The sequence below is a fragment of the Ambystoma mexicanum genome, chromosome 14, assembly GCF_040938575.1.
Source record: "Ambystoma mexicanum isolate Mex_15411 chromosome 14, UKY_AmexF1_1, whole genome shotgun sequence".
In the NCBI taxonomy this organism is placed as follows: Eukaryota; Metazoa; Chordata; class Amphibia; order Caudata; family Ambystomatidae; genus Ambystoma; species Ambystoma mexicanum.
This window is the reverse complement of record NC_090940.1, coordinates 595,347,556-595,363,773: the sequence shown is the minus strand read 5'-3', so window position 1 is coordinate 595,363,773 and position 16,218 is coordinate 595,347,556. Positions and strand designations below refer to the sequence as shown.

At 44.7% G+C, this 16,218-nt stretch overlaps 1 protein-coding gene across 2 annotated transcripts in view; it reads left to right on the top strand.

The window, feature by feature from the left end:
* PTPN21 (protein tyrosine phosphatase non-receptor type 21) overlaps nucleotides 1-16,218 on the top strand; it is a 308,385-nt gene that overhangs the window by 164,072 nt on the left and 128,095 nt on the right. For both annotated transcript variants that reach the window (XM_069637952.1, XM_069637951.1), the window contains 3 exons: nucleotides 4,464-4,524; nucleotides 6,362-6,443; nucleotides 8,912-10,392. In XM_069637952.1, the coding sequence (XP_069494053.1) occupies nucleotides 4,464-4,524; nucleotides 6,362-6,443; nucleotides 8,912-10,392 (1,624 nt within the window). The remainder of the gene's footprint in view (nucleotides 1-4,463; nucleotides 4,525-6,361; nucleotides 6,444-8,911; nucleotides 10,393-16,218) is intronic.

The window sequence follows — 16,218 nt, the reverse complement described above, 5'->3', positions numbered from 1 at the left end:
TTGTGTGTTTTTACTGTGGGCTGCTTTCGCAGCTGCAGTAAAGCACCCATGTGTGCCCTTTTTGTCAAAATGGCCGCGGTCTTCTCTTTACGCCATTTCTTTTGGAAAGGTCCTTCTTGAGATTTACTCCGCGCGCCAAACCAGGTTTGGTCCCTTTTGTTCGTTTTGTCTTTGGCGGGATTCACGAGTGAAGCTCGCCTCTGGCTCCAGTAGGTCTGGCAGGGGCAGGAAGTGAGGGAGGTGCCCAAAGCTCCCTGTGCTTAATCCCTCTGGTTACAGAAATGCACCCAAAGGTGATTGGCCGGCTGGCTGTCCGGCAAGGACAGCCACCCTGCTGTGTGATTGACAGCTAGGCAGGAATGAATGGGAGAAACCTGCATAAAAGGTGAGGCTTTTTGGTTTGGAAGGCAGAGTCAACCACTGGACGAAGGAATCCGAAGAAGAACTTGGAAGAGACACCTGCTGCAACTCCTGGACGGTTGGTTTGCTCGGTGAAGCCCTGCTGCTGTGCTGAAGCTCCAAATTTGCCTTGACTAGAGAAGCCCTGCAAGGACGACTTCTCCCTTTGAGTTGGTGGGACCAATCGACTCCGAAGTAAGCCCGTCTGGACATCCTCTCAGAGCTGGCTGCACTTACGATGCTGCTGCTGGAACCGTGCCAGGGAGAGGAACACCAGATTGTGTGCGTTGCTTTTAAGTCGGACCTTAGCGCCAGGAAGATCCCCCGGACTCACAGGAAGCAGGTCTGACCACGCCTGAGCCACCTCAACAGAGTGCTGGACCCCAGATGCGAGGAAAGTCTAGAGTGATATGAGAACCACTGTGTTGCTATTTGCTGTTGGACGCGAGGAGCTGAAACACAGAACCGCTGAATTGAAGTATGCCCATTGCTGCTGCTGACCTTCCCGTTGCAGAGCAGGAATCTCCCGACGTCCTCTCTCTTGTCCCCACGACTGAGGCTCAGGAACAGAAGACGGCTGGAACCATTTCTTCTAACCAGAGGTACTGTAAAGTCTAAGAACTTACCTCTTACCTCTGTGTAGCCTTACTTGCTCTCAGTTGAGACCTGTCTTGGTTACCTTGCAGTTGCTAAAGCTTTGCCCCTCCCAAGCCTCTCAGCTTGTGGCCCTTCAAGTGTTCTGTGTTCTACAAAAATGTCTAATAACCGTGTGCAAGACTTTTTACCTACCTGCCAAGAAGATCTCCAATTCCCCTAGACATTGTGCAATTAATATTGGCTGTCCTGGCTCCCTGAGAGACTCCTCTTTACCTCTGACTTTGTGCTCTGGAAGGTGTTTAAAAGTACTTGCCTGTTTATGAATTATTTGTTAACCTTTGTTTTATTCCTCTATTCTATCTTTTACATCTAACTCAGTATTGCTTTAAATGTACCAGTGATAAATCAGTGTCCACAGTATCCTAGCTAATTAAGTCACCAGAGGGTGTAGAAAGTGTGTGTGCCATCCCCAATGGGTGTCATCTGATTTAGGGAAACTAAGAGGGTGTTTTGAAGTATATGTAAGAGTTGCATGTTTTTCTCCCTTTCTGAAGAATGCTTATATAACTGACTGTGAAATAAATTAATAATTGTTTTATCAAGAAACCTTGAGTGTAAGTGTTTATTTGGATGACTGTATGTGTGAAACTGTGTCACATTACTGCTCACATTGACCCCTCTTTATACAAGCCTTTGTGCTCTACTACACTACCAACATGTGTAGTTCAGAATTATAGCAAAGGTTGGGTCCCTATTGCCGGGGGGGGGGAGGGGTCAAGGTTATTGTAGTGCACCCAAAGGGTACTGCATCCAATCTTGCTTAACACTGGCGCTGACCTTCCCATTGCAGTGCAGGGTCCCCAGACATCCTGCCTCTTGTCCCCACAACTGAGGCCCAGGAACAACAGGATCTGTAGAGCTACACAGGAACAGAAGCCAGATGGAACCATTTCTTCTAACCAAGGGTACAGTAAACCTAAGAGGACTTACCTCTTGTTGTGTAGCCTTACTTGGTCTCAGTTGAGACTTGTCTTGGTTAACCTTGCAGAGTTGCTAAAGCTTTGCCCCTCACAAGCCTCCCAGCTTGTGGCCCTTCAAGTGATCTTATTTCTACAAACTTTTCTAAAAACACTGCAAGACTTTTACTTACCTGCAAAGAAGATCTTCAGCTCCCCTAGACTTTGTTCAATTAACATTGGCTGTCCTGGCTCCGAGAGACTCTTCTTACCTCTGACTTTGTCTTTACCTTTCCATCAGGAAAGGGTTAATTTACTTTGCATGGGAGGGTTCAAAAATTACTTATCAGTTTATGAATTATTTGATAACCTGCGTTTTATTCTCCTATCTAACCTTTCCACCAAAATCAGTATTGCTGTAAATGCACCAGTGATAAATCAATGCTATTTGAGTGACCCGAGGGTGTGGGAAGTGTCTGTGCCAACCCCAATGGGCATCATCTGATTTAGAGAAACTAAGAGTGTGATTTGAAGTATATTTTAAAGTGTTGCATGTTTTGCTCCCTTCTGAAGAAGGCTTATATAACTAACTGTTAAATTAATAATTGTTTAAGCAAGAAACCTTGAGTGTAAGAGTTTATTTGAATAATTGTCATTGTGAATCTCTGTGTAAAAGCCCTACTGTTCACAATGACGACTCTCAAGATAAGCCTAGCTGCTCAGCCACACTACCAACCTGTGTAATACAGACTTATTCCAAAGGTTGGGTTACCTATTGCCAGGAGAACAAGGTTGCTGTAGCCTCCCAAAAGGTACTGCACAGAATCTTGCCGAACAGACTTTCAATAAAAAGGATTTTAAAAGATCACATTAAGTTTAAAATGTATAGAGAAACCAATGTTAATTTGCTAATAGAACAGTTATTAGGCATAGTAAAATCAAAATCAAACATAGGTGACTTTATGTAGTCTTGCAGACTTGGTCTGATGAAACAAATATTAAATGTGTGTTCTGTGAAACTTGGGGTGAGCTAAAAATCACATTTTGGGATACTGGAGTGAAATGTCAAGCAATTAACATAATGATTACGATTTTGGTAGCTTTTGGAAAATCTATGGTATACAGTTAGAGGGTTTAAAATGAGTCTTCGAAATATAAACAAGAGTTTGTCAGAATTTGTCACGCTCCTGCATGAGTTTGAAACCGATTATAGCATAATAGACGTACTTGAGTCTAATGCTACAGCAATAATGGAAAACCAGATCAGGAGACACATGTTGACTTTCTGAAGCTGCAAAAAGAGCACAGGATTATATGACGTCAATGGAAAACTGTAATCTTAAATTTGAATGTGCCTTGAATGACAGGTTCACAAGTCCAATAAAAAGACAGCTATTGTGTAATATATGCGTGTAATCCAGGAGAAACCTACATGTAGGAACTATTATACTGGGCAAACCCTTGACCTTTTCTTCCATCTTTTGGTAGAGTGAGGTGTCTCAGTGCAGAGCGTTTGAAATATTCATCTGAGCTAGATAAGAGGACCCCAGGTTGGGAAAATGTATGAAGGGGGTTTATGCAAGGGGAGAATATAAAACTAGCCTTGGCCACAGTTCGTTCTGTTGAATACTTAGAACAGGATTTTCTAACTCTGGGTAATTGACTTAATAGATGAAAAGATCTAAAAATGGAAATTGGGTGAGCATTTAAGAAACTTGTAATTCTAGGTATAAATGTAAAATATTAGGATGAAAAAAGGGGATTTTAACTGAGATGAACTTCAGTGGTGTTAAAGATTTTTAAACTACCTGGTGCAGTTATATATTATGTGGATGTAATATGAAATCAATATATAAAATGTTTGTATGAACTACATATGTAATTAGAAAACGGATTTAGCCTTCTACCTGTCCCATTGACACATTAACATCTGTATTCCAAGACATTTTGACTTTTTTACTTTTGTAACCTAAATTAAAAAGTATGTTATTGTTTGCTAAGTAGTAAACAAAACTGCCTGTCTAAGAAATGTCTATATAAAACGTACTTACTTCACAATACTTAAAAGTACCCATTGGCTTTAGTGAAGGGTAAAGCAAAATACTGTGTAGGTCTATTGTTGCTCTAGGTTAATTGTTTTGGCTACAGTGACATTGACAAATTATTTTAGGCGCTTAATCACATTTTGAGGTGCTAAATTTAAATGTTTTAAATTGAAACTGCAATATTACAACAAATCATTTCTTATAGTATTTAATCAACAATCCACTAAAGAAATAACTAATTTACTCTCTGCTGGCTTTTCTGCGTCTTTTCAGTTGTCCTAAGCACTTCCTTCGCATTTTCTGTTCTATAATATACCTTGTATTCAGAAGCCAGAAGATTGTTGCACACCCTTAGCAAAGTCTTAGCTTACTTATTTTGTTAATAAAACACCTGTATCTAAAGTGAATTGCTTCTATTGAACAAGACATTAATTAAAGCCTTCCTGTCCTATTTTTTTCTTCCTAGACAAACCCAGACTATTTCAGTAAATCCTGTCCGACGAGGATCGTCCTCCAGAATATCCCTGGTATGAACATCTTTTTCTTTACTTTACTTCATAATTTATAAATGGTATATTTGTGTACTTCTTTGTGAGACTAGTACATGAATATCTCCAGGTGGTGTTAACTGTATTTACACACCAGCCCTTGATCTTCCATGTTTTTCTTAATGCTCTGCCCAATCTACCTCAAGGCAATTTATTGAGAGCAAGTGTGAAAAGCCCTTGCTCATCACCTAGGTTGGCCTCCGATAACCCACCATAGGGCTGATTATGATGTTTTTTGCTAACACAAATGAAATGTGAACAGATCACAACACCGTGAGTAATTGGAATACACTAGTGAATAAATAGTATGCATTATGTGAGTCATATAGTGATGCAGGTCCTGTTAAGTGTTACAGGAGTTTCAGGTTAGCGCCCTCTTAGGAGAAGTGATAGTATTCACAACCTAAAGTGGGCCTGGGCACATCCCAGTCTAGCATAGGGAGTATGGGTCATCCTTTTACAGTCCTGATGAATGCTAAGTACTTTCGACATGAGAAACCGGTTTACGAATAAGTTGTCTTGGCGCAAATTGAGTTCAAAAGGAATTACCTTCATTGGATGTTTGTTTATTTTTTTCCTTTTTCAAATCGTATTATGATTGTTCATTGCACACACCAAGAGGGCCCAGAATACATTAGATATGAAAGCTGATGCTTTTGTTGAGAAATTGTCAGATGAAAGTGAGAATCCACACACTGATTAACATTATTCAACACCCTCCTTGTTTCCGTTGTGGTTTTCACTTTCAATACATACAAGGAGTTTAAAAAGGTGTTACACCAGCGTGGGTCCAAGACCAGCAGAGAGCCCCACACAGGAATAATTAGTATTTCTCGTACACTTACCTCAGAGTATCGCATTCTCCCTTGACAAGAAGAAAAGTAGCTTGCCGTTTGGTCTCTCTTTTTAATTGTAATTTAGTTAGGCCCATCCTGGCACCTTTCTCCGTTGGTTTCCCGAAGGCTAAAGCTGATGGAGCCCATAGGCGTTTCTCCCCAAATCCCCTCCAGTTCAGCAAAGAAGCTGAAGAATCCTGTTGGTCATTCGTGGTCAATAAGGGGGACCTCAGTGCCCAAAGCAGATGTTGGCCCAGTCGCCATATTAAGAACTCTGACACCTTAATGTTGAAATCATCAGACACCTTTTGCTTAGACCATTTTAGCATAATGGCACCCTTCATAGATGTAAATGAACCCCTCGGGTTTATAAAAGACCAATCACTTTCAACTACAAAAAGAATACCTTAAAATCGACTTCTTGTCAAGTGTTCTGGCCGGTCCGCTACAATGTCCACATTATTTCCTGGCTGTGTTCACTGGAAGGGGAAGTAAACCATGAAACAAACATGAACAAATGGAGTTTGATGTCTTCAGAGATTTTTTTTTTCCAGCTTAATGTCCTTCTTTGTGGGCAAGTGCTCACACTCCCCATTACACTACTATAATGGTATACAGGTGCTTTATAAACCTATAGCAAATCTAACATTGCATAGCATCCGTTTTGAAAGATTACTTTGTGGAGCACACATGTCTATTTTGCGTATTGCTCCCTTTGCTGGCCAGTGCAGGTAGTTGCTTCTTTGAAGACCGATCTCTCCAGGTGACTTTTACCGAGCACAGGCGCTACTGCTCTTGGGATGAGGGGACCTATGGATGAAAAGCCAGCAGCAGTAGAGTCACTTGAGAAATTGACTCTGTGGACTTTTCGGCCTTTCGCTGACCTAGCATGTTATGCCCTGTTGGGTCTGATTTTTGAGATGCAGTACGGGTGTATCCTGAACAGTCACTGACCTGCCTTTTCCTGCATTCGTTTTTAGCCCAAGCCACAACCGTACATGGTCGCTCCACCCCAGCTTCACTACAATGGTCACTACAACGAGCCGTACACTACTTCCCAAGGTAAGTGGTGTAGTTCTGAATGCAAATAAGACCTGCTACACGCCATTGTTGATTGAGATTACTCCTATTGCAAAGACATTTCAGAGAGAGGAGATGGGTTTGGCATTATGTCAAACAAAAATGTAAACTCGTGGGGGTTTTCTCCTAAACAATTTCCCATTAAGAGTTTTCAAAGGGAAACCATTACATCTATGTTGGCATTGCACTAGTGGTAAGGACTCAAAACCAAATAGATAAAACAGGCCTTTGAGATTGCGCAAGAGCAAGTGTGACTATGAAGGATTTTGACAGAAGCATGTGTTTACATTCACTGCTGTCATGCAATGGTCTTGACAGAAAACAGTCCCCAAGTGCGGGGTTGCCATGGAGGCAGTGCAGGTGTGTAACTGGGGGGAGGGGACGTGGGCCCGAGATAAGACGGTGGCCATGTAACCAGTACAGTTTCAGCAGGAATTCAGCAGTGGAGAGGTGGAGAGAAAGCGGAAGCAAAGAGGAAGGTTTTGAGGTGCTTCTGGAACCAGAGATGGTTTTCCTTAAGTTTCAGGGGGGCAGGGAGGCTGTTCCAGAGAGGCCCGAGCCGAAGCAAGAGATCTACCACCAACTTTTTGCTTGGAGAAGCGACTGACCCTGAGGGAGTTGGAGGCGGATGAGGGAAGAGCTCGAGAAGGAAGATATTTAGGAAGAGAGAGTTGAAGGTATTGAGGCCCGGCCCCAGAAGGCCTTGTGGACAATGCAGATGGTTTTGAACTTAATCCTTGCAGCCACCGTGAGCCAGTGCAGAGATTTCAGTCCTGGAGGGATACGATCCCTGGGATTAAGGACAAGTCTCGCAGTCCTGTTCTGGATGAGTTGCAGAGGGCGGAGAGTAGAAGCAGGCAGATTTAGAAAGATGCTTTTGCAATAGTCCAGCCTAGAGAGAACCAGAGCTCTGGAGACAGTGAGCTCCTGGGTGAAGGAGAGGAAAGGAAGACTACCTCTGAGGAGGTGCAGCTGGTAGTGCGACGTCTTAGAGACTTGAGAGATGTGAGGAGAGAAGGAGAGTGTGGAGTCGAAGATGACCCCAAGGTTTTTTACCTCGCAGGTGGGAGCAGGAAGAGGGCCAAGAGAGGCCGGCCATAGAGTGACAGGAAAGGAGGGAGCAGGTGTGCCGATGAGGAGAATCTCTGCCTTACTGGCATTAAGGCAGAGATCATTGGCGGCACACCACTCCTTGATAGAAGACAGAGATGAGAGACGTAGAAGAGGTGGCCGAAGGTAGCCTGAAAATTATATGAGTGTTATCTGCATAGCACTGAAAGTTGGGGCAGAGAGCGGCATTGCGGTGCGCAAGAAGTGCCAGTTATTGGTTGAACAGCCAGGGAGAGAGGTTGGACCCCGGGGGGACACCACAGGTAGAGATCGAGATAGGAGAGACATTCTTAAAGGCCATGAACAACAAGAATGTTAAATTAACTATCATACTCGGCCTGGAGACATTTCAGATAGTGCAAGAGCTAAGACACAGATAGGAAGGAAATAGGAAACAGACCGGCGACTATCGTACTAGGCCGGTCAACATTTCTGGTAGAGCCGGAATATTACAAGAGGTGGGAGGAGGAAGGAGGGCGAGGAACAAAACAAGCGACTAGCGTATTAGGCCTGACAACATTTCTGATAGTGCTGGATGGGGGTGGGGGGGGGCTAGGGAGAAAGAACCAGTATGGGGGTGGGGGAGGTGACAAACCATTGTTGCTATTGTACTAGGTCCAAGGACAATTCTGATAAAGTGCAAAGAAAAGGGTAAGGGAGGGAGGAGAGAGGGTGAAGGGTGGGGAGGAGAGAACAGAGAATAAAACAGTGAAAAGGAGCAGAGAAGCAGAGAGGAGAGCGAAATACAGTTGCATAAGTCAATAAAAACACAATGTTGCAGGGAACAAAAAATATAGGCAAGGATTGAAGGGAACGATGGGCACAGTATGATACAGGGCCAACCTGAGAACGAGATCAAGGGAGAAGGTGAAGCCCAGAGTCAATGTGTCCATAAAGTCAATGTGTCGATAAGCGTTGGCAACAGGTCGGAGATGGTGAAAACCATAGTGAGTCAAGACCACCCCTGCAGTGAATGGGGGATGATGGGGCAGGGAGGAGGGGGAAGCGGAAGCGGGAAAGAAGACAGCTGGAAAGCAAGGGGGGAAACTATGGGTGCTGGTCTGTAAGAAAGGAGCAAAGCAGGCGGTCATTTTGCCGTTTACAGACGGCATTGGCAAAACACATTTATTCCATGCCCGTATTAATATTCTTATACAAAACGCAAACAATGCAAACCAGCAAACCGAGACTTTTCTTCGGAATACCTCACTCATTTAATTTGGGGCCTTAAAGTCGCAGAAAACTAATTTGCTGAGCTTCAGCAAGTTATCGGGTTTTGAACAGAAAATGATTGAACCTTGTTTTACTGCTATATTAATTTTCTTCATTTGCTTTTGCAGACAACCTTTTTGTGAACAATCAGAATGGATATTATTATCACTCCCAGTCCAGTCTCGATAGAGCCCCTCCTGACTATAAGGGAAGGATCCGCAACGGTAGCGTCTATAGCGCTCACAGCAATAATTCCTTAAATAACCCACAACAGTATATACAGCCCTCCCCTATGTCTTCCAACCCTAGCATAACCGGGAGTGACATTATGAGACCGGAGTACATACCTACGCATAGGCATAGTGCTCTGATACCACCATCTTATCGGCCCACCCCGGACTACGAGACTGTGATGAGGCAGCTCAACCGTGGCATGATGCACACCGAAAGGCAAAGTCATTCAATGAGAAATCTGAACATTGGCAGCTCATATGCCTACAGCAGGCCCGATGCATTGGTCTACAGCCAGCCTGAAATTCGTGAGCATGCACCATTCACTACAACCCAAACCAATAACTATCCATTCAACCTGAACTATAGCTTTCACAGCCAGTCCCCATATCCCCATCCTACGGACAGGCGGCCAGTAGTTGGAGCAGTCAGTGTCCCTGAACTGACGAATGTCCAACTTCAGGCCCATGAGTACCCAGCTCAGAACATCATGAGGACTCAGGTGTATCGCCCACCTCCCCCTTATCCTTACCCAAGACCTGCCAACAGCACCCCAGATCTTTCCCGACACTTGTACATCAGCAGCAGCAACCCTGATCTCATTACTCGACGTGTTCACCATTCTGTGCAGACCTTTCAGGAAGACAGCTTGCCGGTCGCGCACTCTCTGCAGGAAGTGAGCGAGCCCCTCACCTCTGCCCGCCAGTTGCAGCTGCAGAAAAGAAATAGCATAGAGATAGCTGGACTAACACACAACTTTGAAGGTATGCGGATAAAAGAGAGGACCATGTCAGCCTCTGCAGCTGATATAGGGCTGCCGTGGGTGAAAACTGAAAGCTCACAGCCTAATGTTTTTGTGGAAAGGACGAAGGTGGAACACCACGATGAGCGAAGCGCTACACAGTACGCTCACAAAAAGTCTCTTTCAGATGCCACTATGCTAATACACAGCAGTGAGGATGATGAAGAAGACATTGAAGAGGAAGCTGAAGTTGGTACCTCCCGAACATCCCAAGCCAATGACCCAACACTGTTTACTACACTTCATGAAAGGTATCCTGAGGAACCCTTGCCAAGTTATCCTTTCAGTTCTGTGGCTGCTTTGACTGGTGGCCCTCTACAAGTCTTTGAACAGATGCCTCTCACTTTAGAATCTGAGATGGGAACAAGGCAGCTAGTAGACAGCAGCCAAGGCTACTTTATGGCAAGTGCACATGTTCAGAGGAGAGGAGAGGGCATGTTGGCACCATCGGTGTCGGAGTCCGACCTGACCGTGTCTATGAGGTACCGAGTGAAGAAGGATTCTACCAAGAAGAGGCCAGTTTCTGATGTGCTTTCTGGAAATAACATGATCGTCGAAGGGCTTCCGCCTCTCGGAGTAAGTATAGTTGATCTTGAGTGATTTTATTAAAATATAAAGCACACTAACTTCATGTTTTTTAATGATCAGTTGTCCAGTTCACTTTGGAATAGCAGGATGTGAAGTAGGCGGCACTTAGTAAATAATTCTCACTACACAAGCGTGCCGTATCGGGGACAACTACTTTTTTTTAAATGTAGAAATCTAGATAAGTACTCCTTAGACAAAAGGTTAAACTCCTCTTAGTGAGGCATAATTATACAATATGGCCCTTGGATGTTTCTACTATGCATTTGAACATGGATGAGTGAGTGGGTACATAGTTCTATAGTAACTTTACAAACCAATATGTCTTTAAAGGTCTAGTTCCTCCAGGACATATTTGTCCATTGACATGCTTTTCTCCCAGCATCCTCCAAAGAGTTCTGCATTCTTATGCTAGGTCTGGTAGTGCAGTGTTCCACAGTAGCTGCTGGTAGGGGAGGATGCCAACCAAGACTTGAGTACCAAAAGATGCCCATTCATCCGAAAACCAACTTCAAAGTTCCTGTGTACACTGTTACCAATGGGTACATGTCACATACCAGGCTGCAGACAAGACAATGAACATGCTCTTATGCCCTGTCCACATTGCACAATACTTTTGGGACATGCACCCGTGCAGTAGATGGGCTCAGAGCAATCTGAACAGAACTATTCTTTATTTCTAAGATATGAAGCTGTGCCAAATCTTCATACATCATAATTACTCTTCTTGACAGGGCTGGGCACATTACATAGTTGCCTGAGGCTCTTAGCAATATCGTTTCTTCTTTAGTTATTCTTTCAAATTAATTGGTGCCAGCTATAATTGGGTTAACTGCTTCGTTATTCTGACTGTGCTATTCCTGCTCGTCGTCATTTCCTGCACTGATCTGCAGGCTCTTTCTGTGGAAGGACTAGGGCCCAGCAATAAGTATTCCTCTGTTTTAGGCAAGGTTGTATGCAATACCGCTGTGGGAGACTCCACCAGTCTTGTCCTCTTGGTATTAGGTAACCCACCTATTGGTATAGGTCTGTACCACACACGTTGGTGGAGTGGCTGAGCAACCAGACATATCTCAAGAGGGGTAAATGTGCGCTGTAGAGCTGTAGTATCGAAATCCACACATGCAAGAATCCAAATGATGGATCTATCTGATTTGTCTGCGGGTAAATTACCTGCGACGGAAATGTTTGCATGGGAAATGTACGCAATACAAAATGTTCGCATGGAAAATGTACGAATATTTCCATTACAAATCACAGACGTCCTTCAGACGCGCTTTGTCCCTTCGGCGCTGGTTCCCTTTCACTTCCATGATCGGGAACCGGCACCTCAGGGTCCTTCTCTTTTCTTTTTTTTTTTTGTTACTTTTGCTCGGGTGAGCTGCCGGAGGTCCGCCGCAACACCCTGCTCACACCCCCACAGCCCCAGGCTTTTTTTTTCTAGTGGGGGGCCATGGGGGGGTATTCCCTCGCAACCCCTGCTCACTGTAGTGAGTGGGGTGTTGCAGGGGACACCCCCCCCATCCGCCTGCTGCCATTTAAAAAAAAAAAAAACAAAAAAATCTTTTTGCATACCGACCCCACCAAAACACATACCACGAAAAGATCGAACTTTTGGTAGTTGGAACTTTTTTCGTGGTGTTTTTTTAGGTCTTTTGGTGGGGTCGGTAATTTTTATTCTGACATTTCATCCTATTCCCAAATAATACTTACACTCAAGGTTTTCTAGTAAAATAATTATTTATTTAACGGTCAGTTTGACATAAGACTTGTTTAAAAAGGGCAATATGCAACAATAAAAATACACTTCATACCACTTTCTCAGATTTAGAATAAGCAAGTAGATACTAGTTAGAGATGCTGTCAATACATTTCCTACTCCCTGGGTGTCATGATCTCGGCTTCCAAAAGGTCAGGGTTTTCCCAACTCCCTTGGAAGCAGATCCATAACCCAGGTTCCGAGTGCCAACCAGTCCCAATTGGGACCTTTTGGACCCAGTCCTGGCGCCAGTGGCACCAGGCTCATAAATATGCCCAGTCCCAGCGCTGGAAGCGCCGGGCTCATAATGCTTGGGTGGACTTACCTTCAGCAGACCATGCTGCTTACTTGCCTGCCAGTTGAGCCTCTGATCCTCTTCTGTTTGGAACTACTTTTCCTGTTGGGTGGGGCTGGAGCCACTCCCTAGATTCAGAACACTGGAACTCTTCTGGAAGGCAGGAACTCTTTTCTTACCAGGAACTCTTTTCTTACTTAGGCGTGGCTGTGGAAGGAGACACCTAAGCACTACAGGAGGCTATTTAAACCACACCCGGTGGATGAATCTTGCTTTGCGTTATTCTGCAACCTCTGCAGCAGAACGCTCATCGTGTCTTCTGCATCCGGTCCTGGGCCTAAGGAAAAAGGCTTACCATCCTGAATCCAGTCTTCAGCAACACCTATAAAGACAAGAAAGAACAGGTTAGCATTCCGGCATCTGAAAGGCAAAGGCTTACCATCCTGAATCCAGTCTTCAGCAACACCTATAAAGACAAGAAAGAACAGGTTAGCATTCCGGCATCTGAAAGGCAAGTTTACCAACTCTTCGCACGCTCCGGAGGCCTTCGGCGCTGCATCCCGCATCTGAAAGACAAAACAAGGTGCGTTTAAAGACATTGGGGAACTTTAATACTCACGTGCCATTACTCCTTTCCACATCTAATCCAGTGGGTATTCCGGCACCCTGCAGCCGCTCCGAACCTGCAAAATAAAAAGACAGAGCGCATAGTGAAGCAGGCAACAAGCGCTTACTTACGTGCTTCCAGGCGCTTCTATTCATCACACGGGCTCCATCTTCAACTCACTTCAGCCCGTCATCCGCCATCGCCGGAACCCTGCAAAACAAGAGACATCATTACTAAAGACTTTAAAGACATTTGAATGACTCGAAACTTACCGTTCGTGCAGTAAACGACGGACAGCAGTCCTCTGAAGTCAAGAGGCCTGCGCTACCTATCCAGTGAAGAAACTGGTTACAGCACCCTGCCCCGAGGCAGATGGAGAGCTCGGCATTCACTTACCTAAGGTGAGAGCGTTAACCTTTGGGGGTCTACAGGAGAGGAGAAGAGGAAAGAGATAGGGACACCCCAATAACCCCAGTTCATTAACCCCATATTTTCTATCTGCAGACATCTTACTCTACACGTCAGGCATACAGTGCACAGAGGTCCAGCCCAAAGAGCCAACCGGGTGCTACACATCACCTTTGAAGATACGGTATACGCCCAGTCAAGACCGGCGCCTCTGCGAGAATCAGGTGAGCGTTACACTGGGGTGACTTTAATTACTAGGCAGTATTGGCATATACAGATCACTTTTTGATACTTAATACATTCTGAGGTATTGAAAACAAAAGGAAAAGGTTAGGGAAGGAAAAATGTTAACAGGTTCTCAGAGCATGTGAGCACTTTTCAATCTCCCAATGAAGTCTAGATTAGATCTTTCCCAGCAATACAAGGTAAACTTATGCACCACCTATGAGGGACAGTTGAAATCAAAGTCAATGGGTCAGAAGAGTCTGCAGGGAGCCAGGCGTACCAAAGTCAATTTGAACAATGTCTTATGGAGCTGAGGCACATCTTTAGATAGCACAAAAGTCTTGCACAAAGTTAGAGCGTTTATAAGGAATCGCTGTGCAATGCATTTGCAATGATTGATACAGGTGCACAGGCCACGATCATGTCCAAAGAGTTGGTAAAAAGTATCAATGAAGGGAGATCCCCCACAAAATCATATCAGAATGAAACAAAATGAAGGCCCAGTGCATAAATTCAATGGTGAGGAGATACCGATCGAAGGTGTCATTGAGGTTGACGTAAAGATAGGGGAAACACAGGATGAGACAGGAAGTGTTGATCACATCTCTCAGTGAAATTCTATTTTTGATGGGAACAGATTGCCTGAAGAGGTTGTCGCCCCTCATTGATGGGGTAAATGTGGTTTTATGGTCCATAACCAAAACGCCATTGAGGCCTAAGAAAGTAAGGTCACAAAACAACAGTATAAAAGAATGCCATACAGTGGCTGAATCAGATGAAGCAGTGGAGGTGTACCTCCAAAATGGCTGTCGGACCATATGCACAGCATGTGATTCTAAGCAGATTAACGAGCATCAGAAAACTATTTACACGTATAGGGATCCATGGCTGCCCATCACCCATGTGTATTTCAGAGAGTGTTGTAATATGTACTCCGGTGGTTACTTCTGGAATAACATTCTGCTTGCACTTCTCTTCCTTTATGTATTTTCATCTATTTCTGTTTGCCAATCTTTCATAGGATCCAAGTAAATTTCCATGGATTGCTTCTCTTTTTCACTTTGCATTTCGCCCCGACACATCAGGATGACAATGACACTAGGCACACAGCCATTTTGGAGGTACACCTCCACTGCATCATCTGATTCAGCCACTGTATGGCATTCTTTTATACTGTTGTTTTGTGACCTTACTTTCTTAGGCCTCAATGGCGTTTTGGTTATGGACCATAAAACCACATTTACCCCATCAATGAGGGGCGACAACCTCTTCAGGCAATCTGTTCCCATCAAAAATAGAATTTCACTGAGAGATGTGATCAACACTTCCTGTCTCATCCTGTTTCCCTATCTTTACGTCAACCTCAATGACACCTTCGATCGGTATCTCCTCACCATTGAATTTATGCACTGGGCCTTCATTTTGTTTCATTCTGATATGATTTTGTGGGGGATCTCCCTTCATTGATACTTTTTACCAACTCTTTGGACATGATCGTGGCCTGTACACCTGTATCAATCATTGCAAATGCATTGCACAGCGATTTCTTATAAACGCTCTAACTTTGTGCAAGACTTTTGTGCTATATAAAGATGTGCCTCAGCTCCATAAGACATTGTTCAAATTGACTTTGGTACGCCTGGCTCCCTGCAGACTCTTCTGACCCATTGACTTTGATTTCAACTGTCCCTCGTAGGTGGTGCATAAGTTTACCTTGTATTGCTGGGAAAGCACTATGGGGAAAACACCCGGCGACAGGGGCACACACGATCATAACACCAAACACACAACCCAAGGTTCTGCTTTGGTGGCACTGCCAAAGCGTACCAAAGCGCCAATGGAACCGTCAATGTTCGACGGGATCCTCGGATCAGCATTATCGGCAACCTTCCCCACAACCGCAGTGGCGGCCTGCGACTGGGCAATCCAAAGTAAAGGGCACTAACACTAAAAGACACGCGGACGTCGAGGCACTCCAGGAGGACGCGCAGACGCCACTTAAGGCCTGGGTGGCGGTGAAATCCACTGCTCAGCCCTCGGTTGTCCCAGTGGTGTCGCAATCCACCGCTCAGCCTCCGGTTCAGCCGGTAGACCGCCCAGATTCTTCGACCATTGCCGAGAGCATCGCAAGGATTACTTCGGCAGTTAGACTGAAGAAGCAGTCAAAGGAGGCGGTGAAGCACAAAGAACGGCCGAGAGACGTGTCAAGGGACACGCCACAGCGCCCCGAACTCCGCCAGGACTACGTTGAGTCCTGTGCCTTTTCAGGCACATTAGGGAGAAAATCTCAACGTCACAGGGAAGAAGATGAACCCTTTCCTCCCCTGGACCCCGCTGGTTCATCCTAATGGACCAGGGAGACATTTTAGGGATGTATGGACAGATTAGAAAAGTGTCTTATTCTGAGACCCTTGCTTCCAAGAGGCCTCAAGAAGACTTTCCTTCTACTCCTGTATCCAAGTTTCAAAGGACCTTGGAAGATCCACATGAGGAGTTTACTTGTGTCCTTACAGATGATGATGT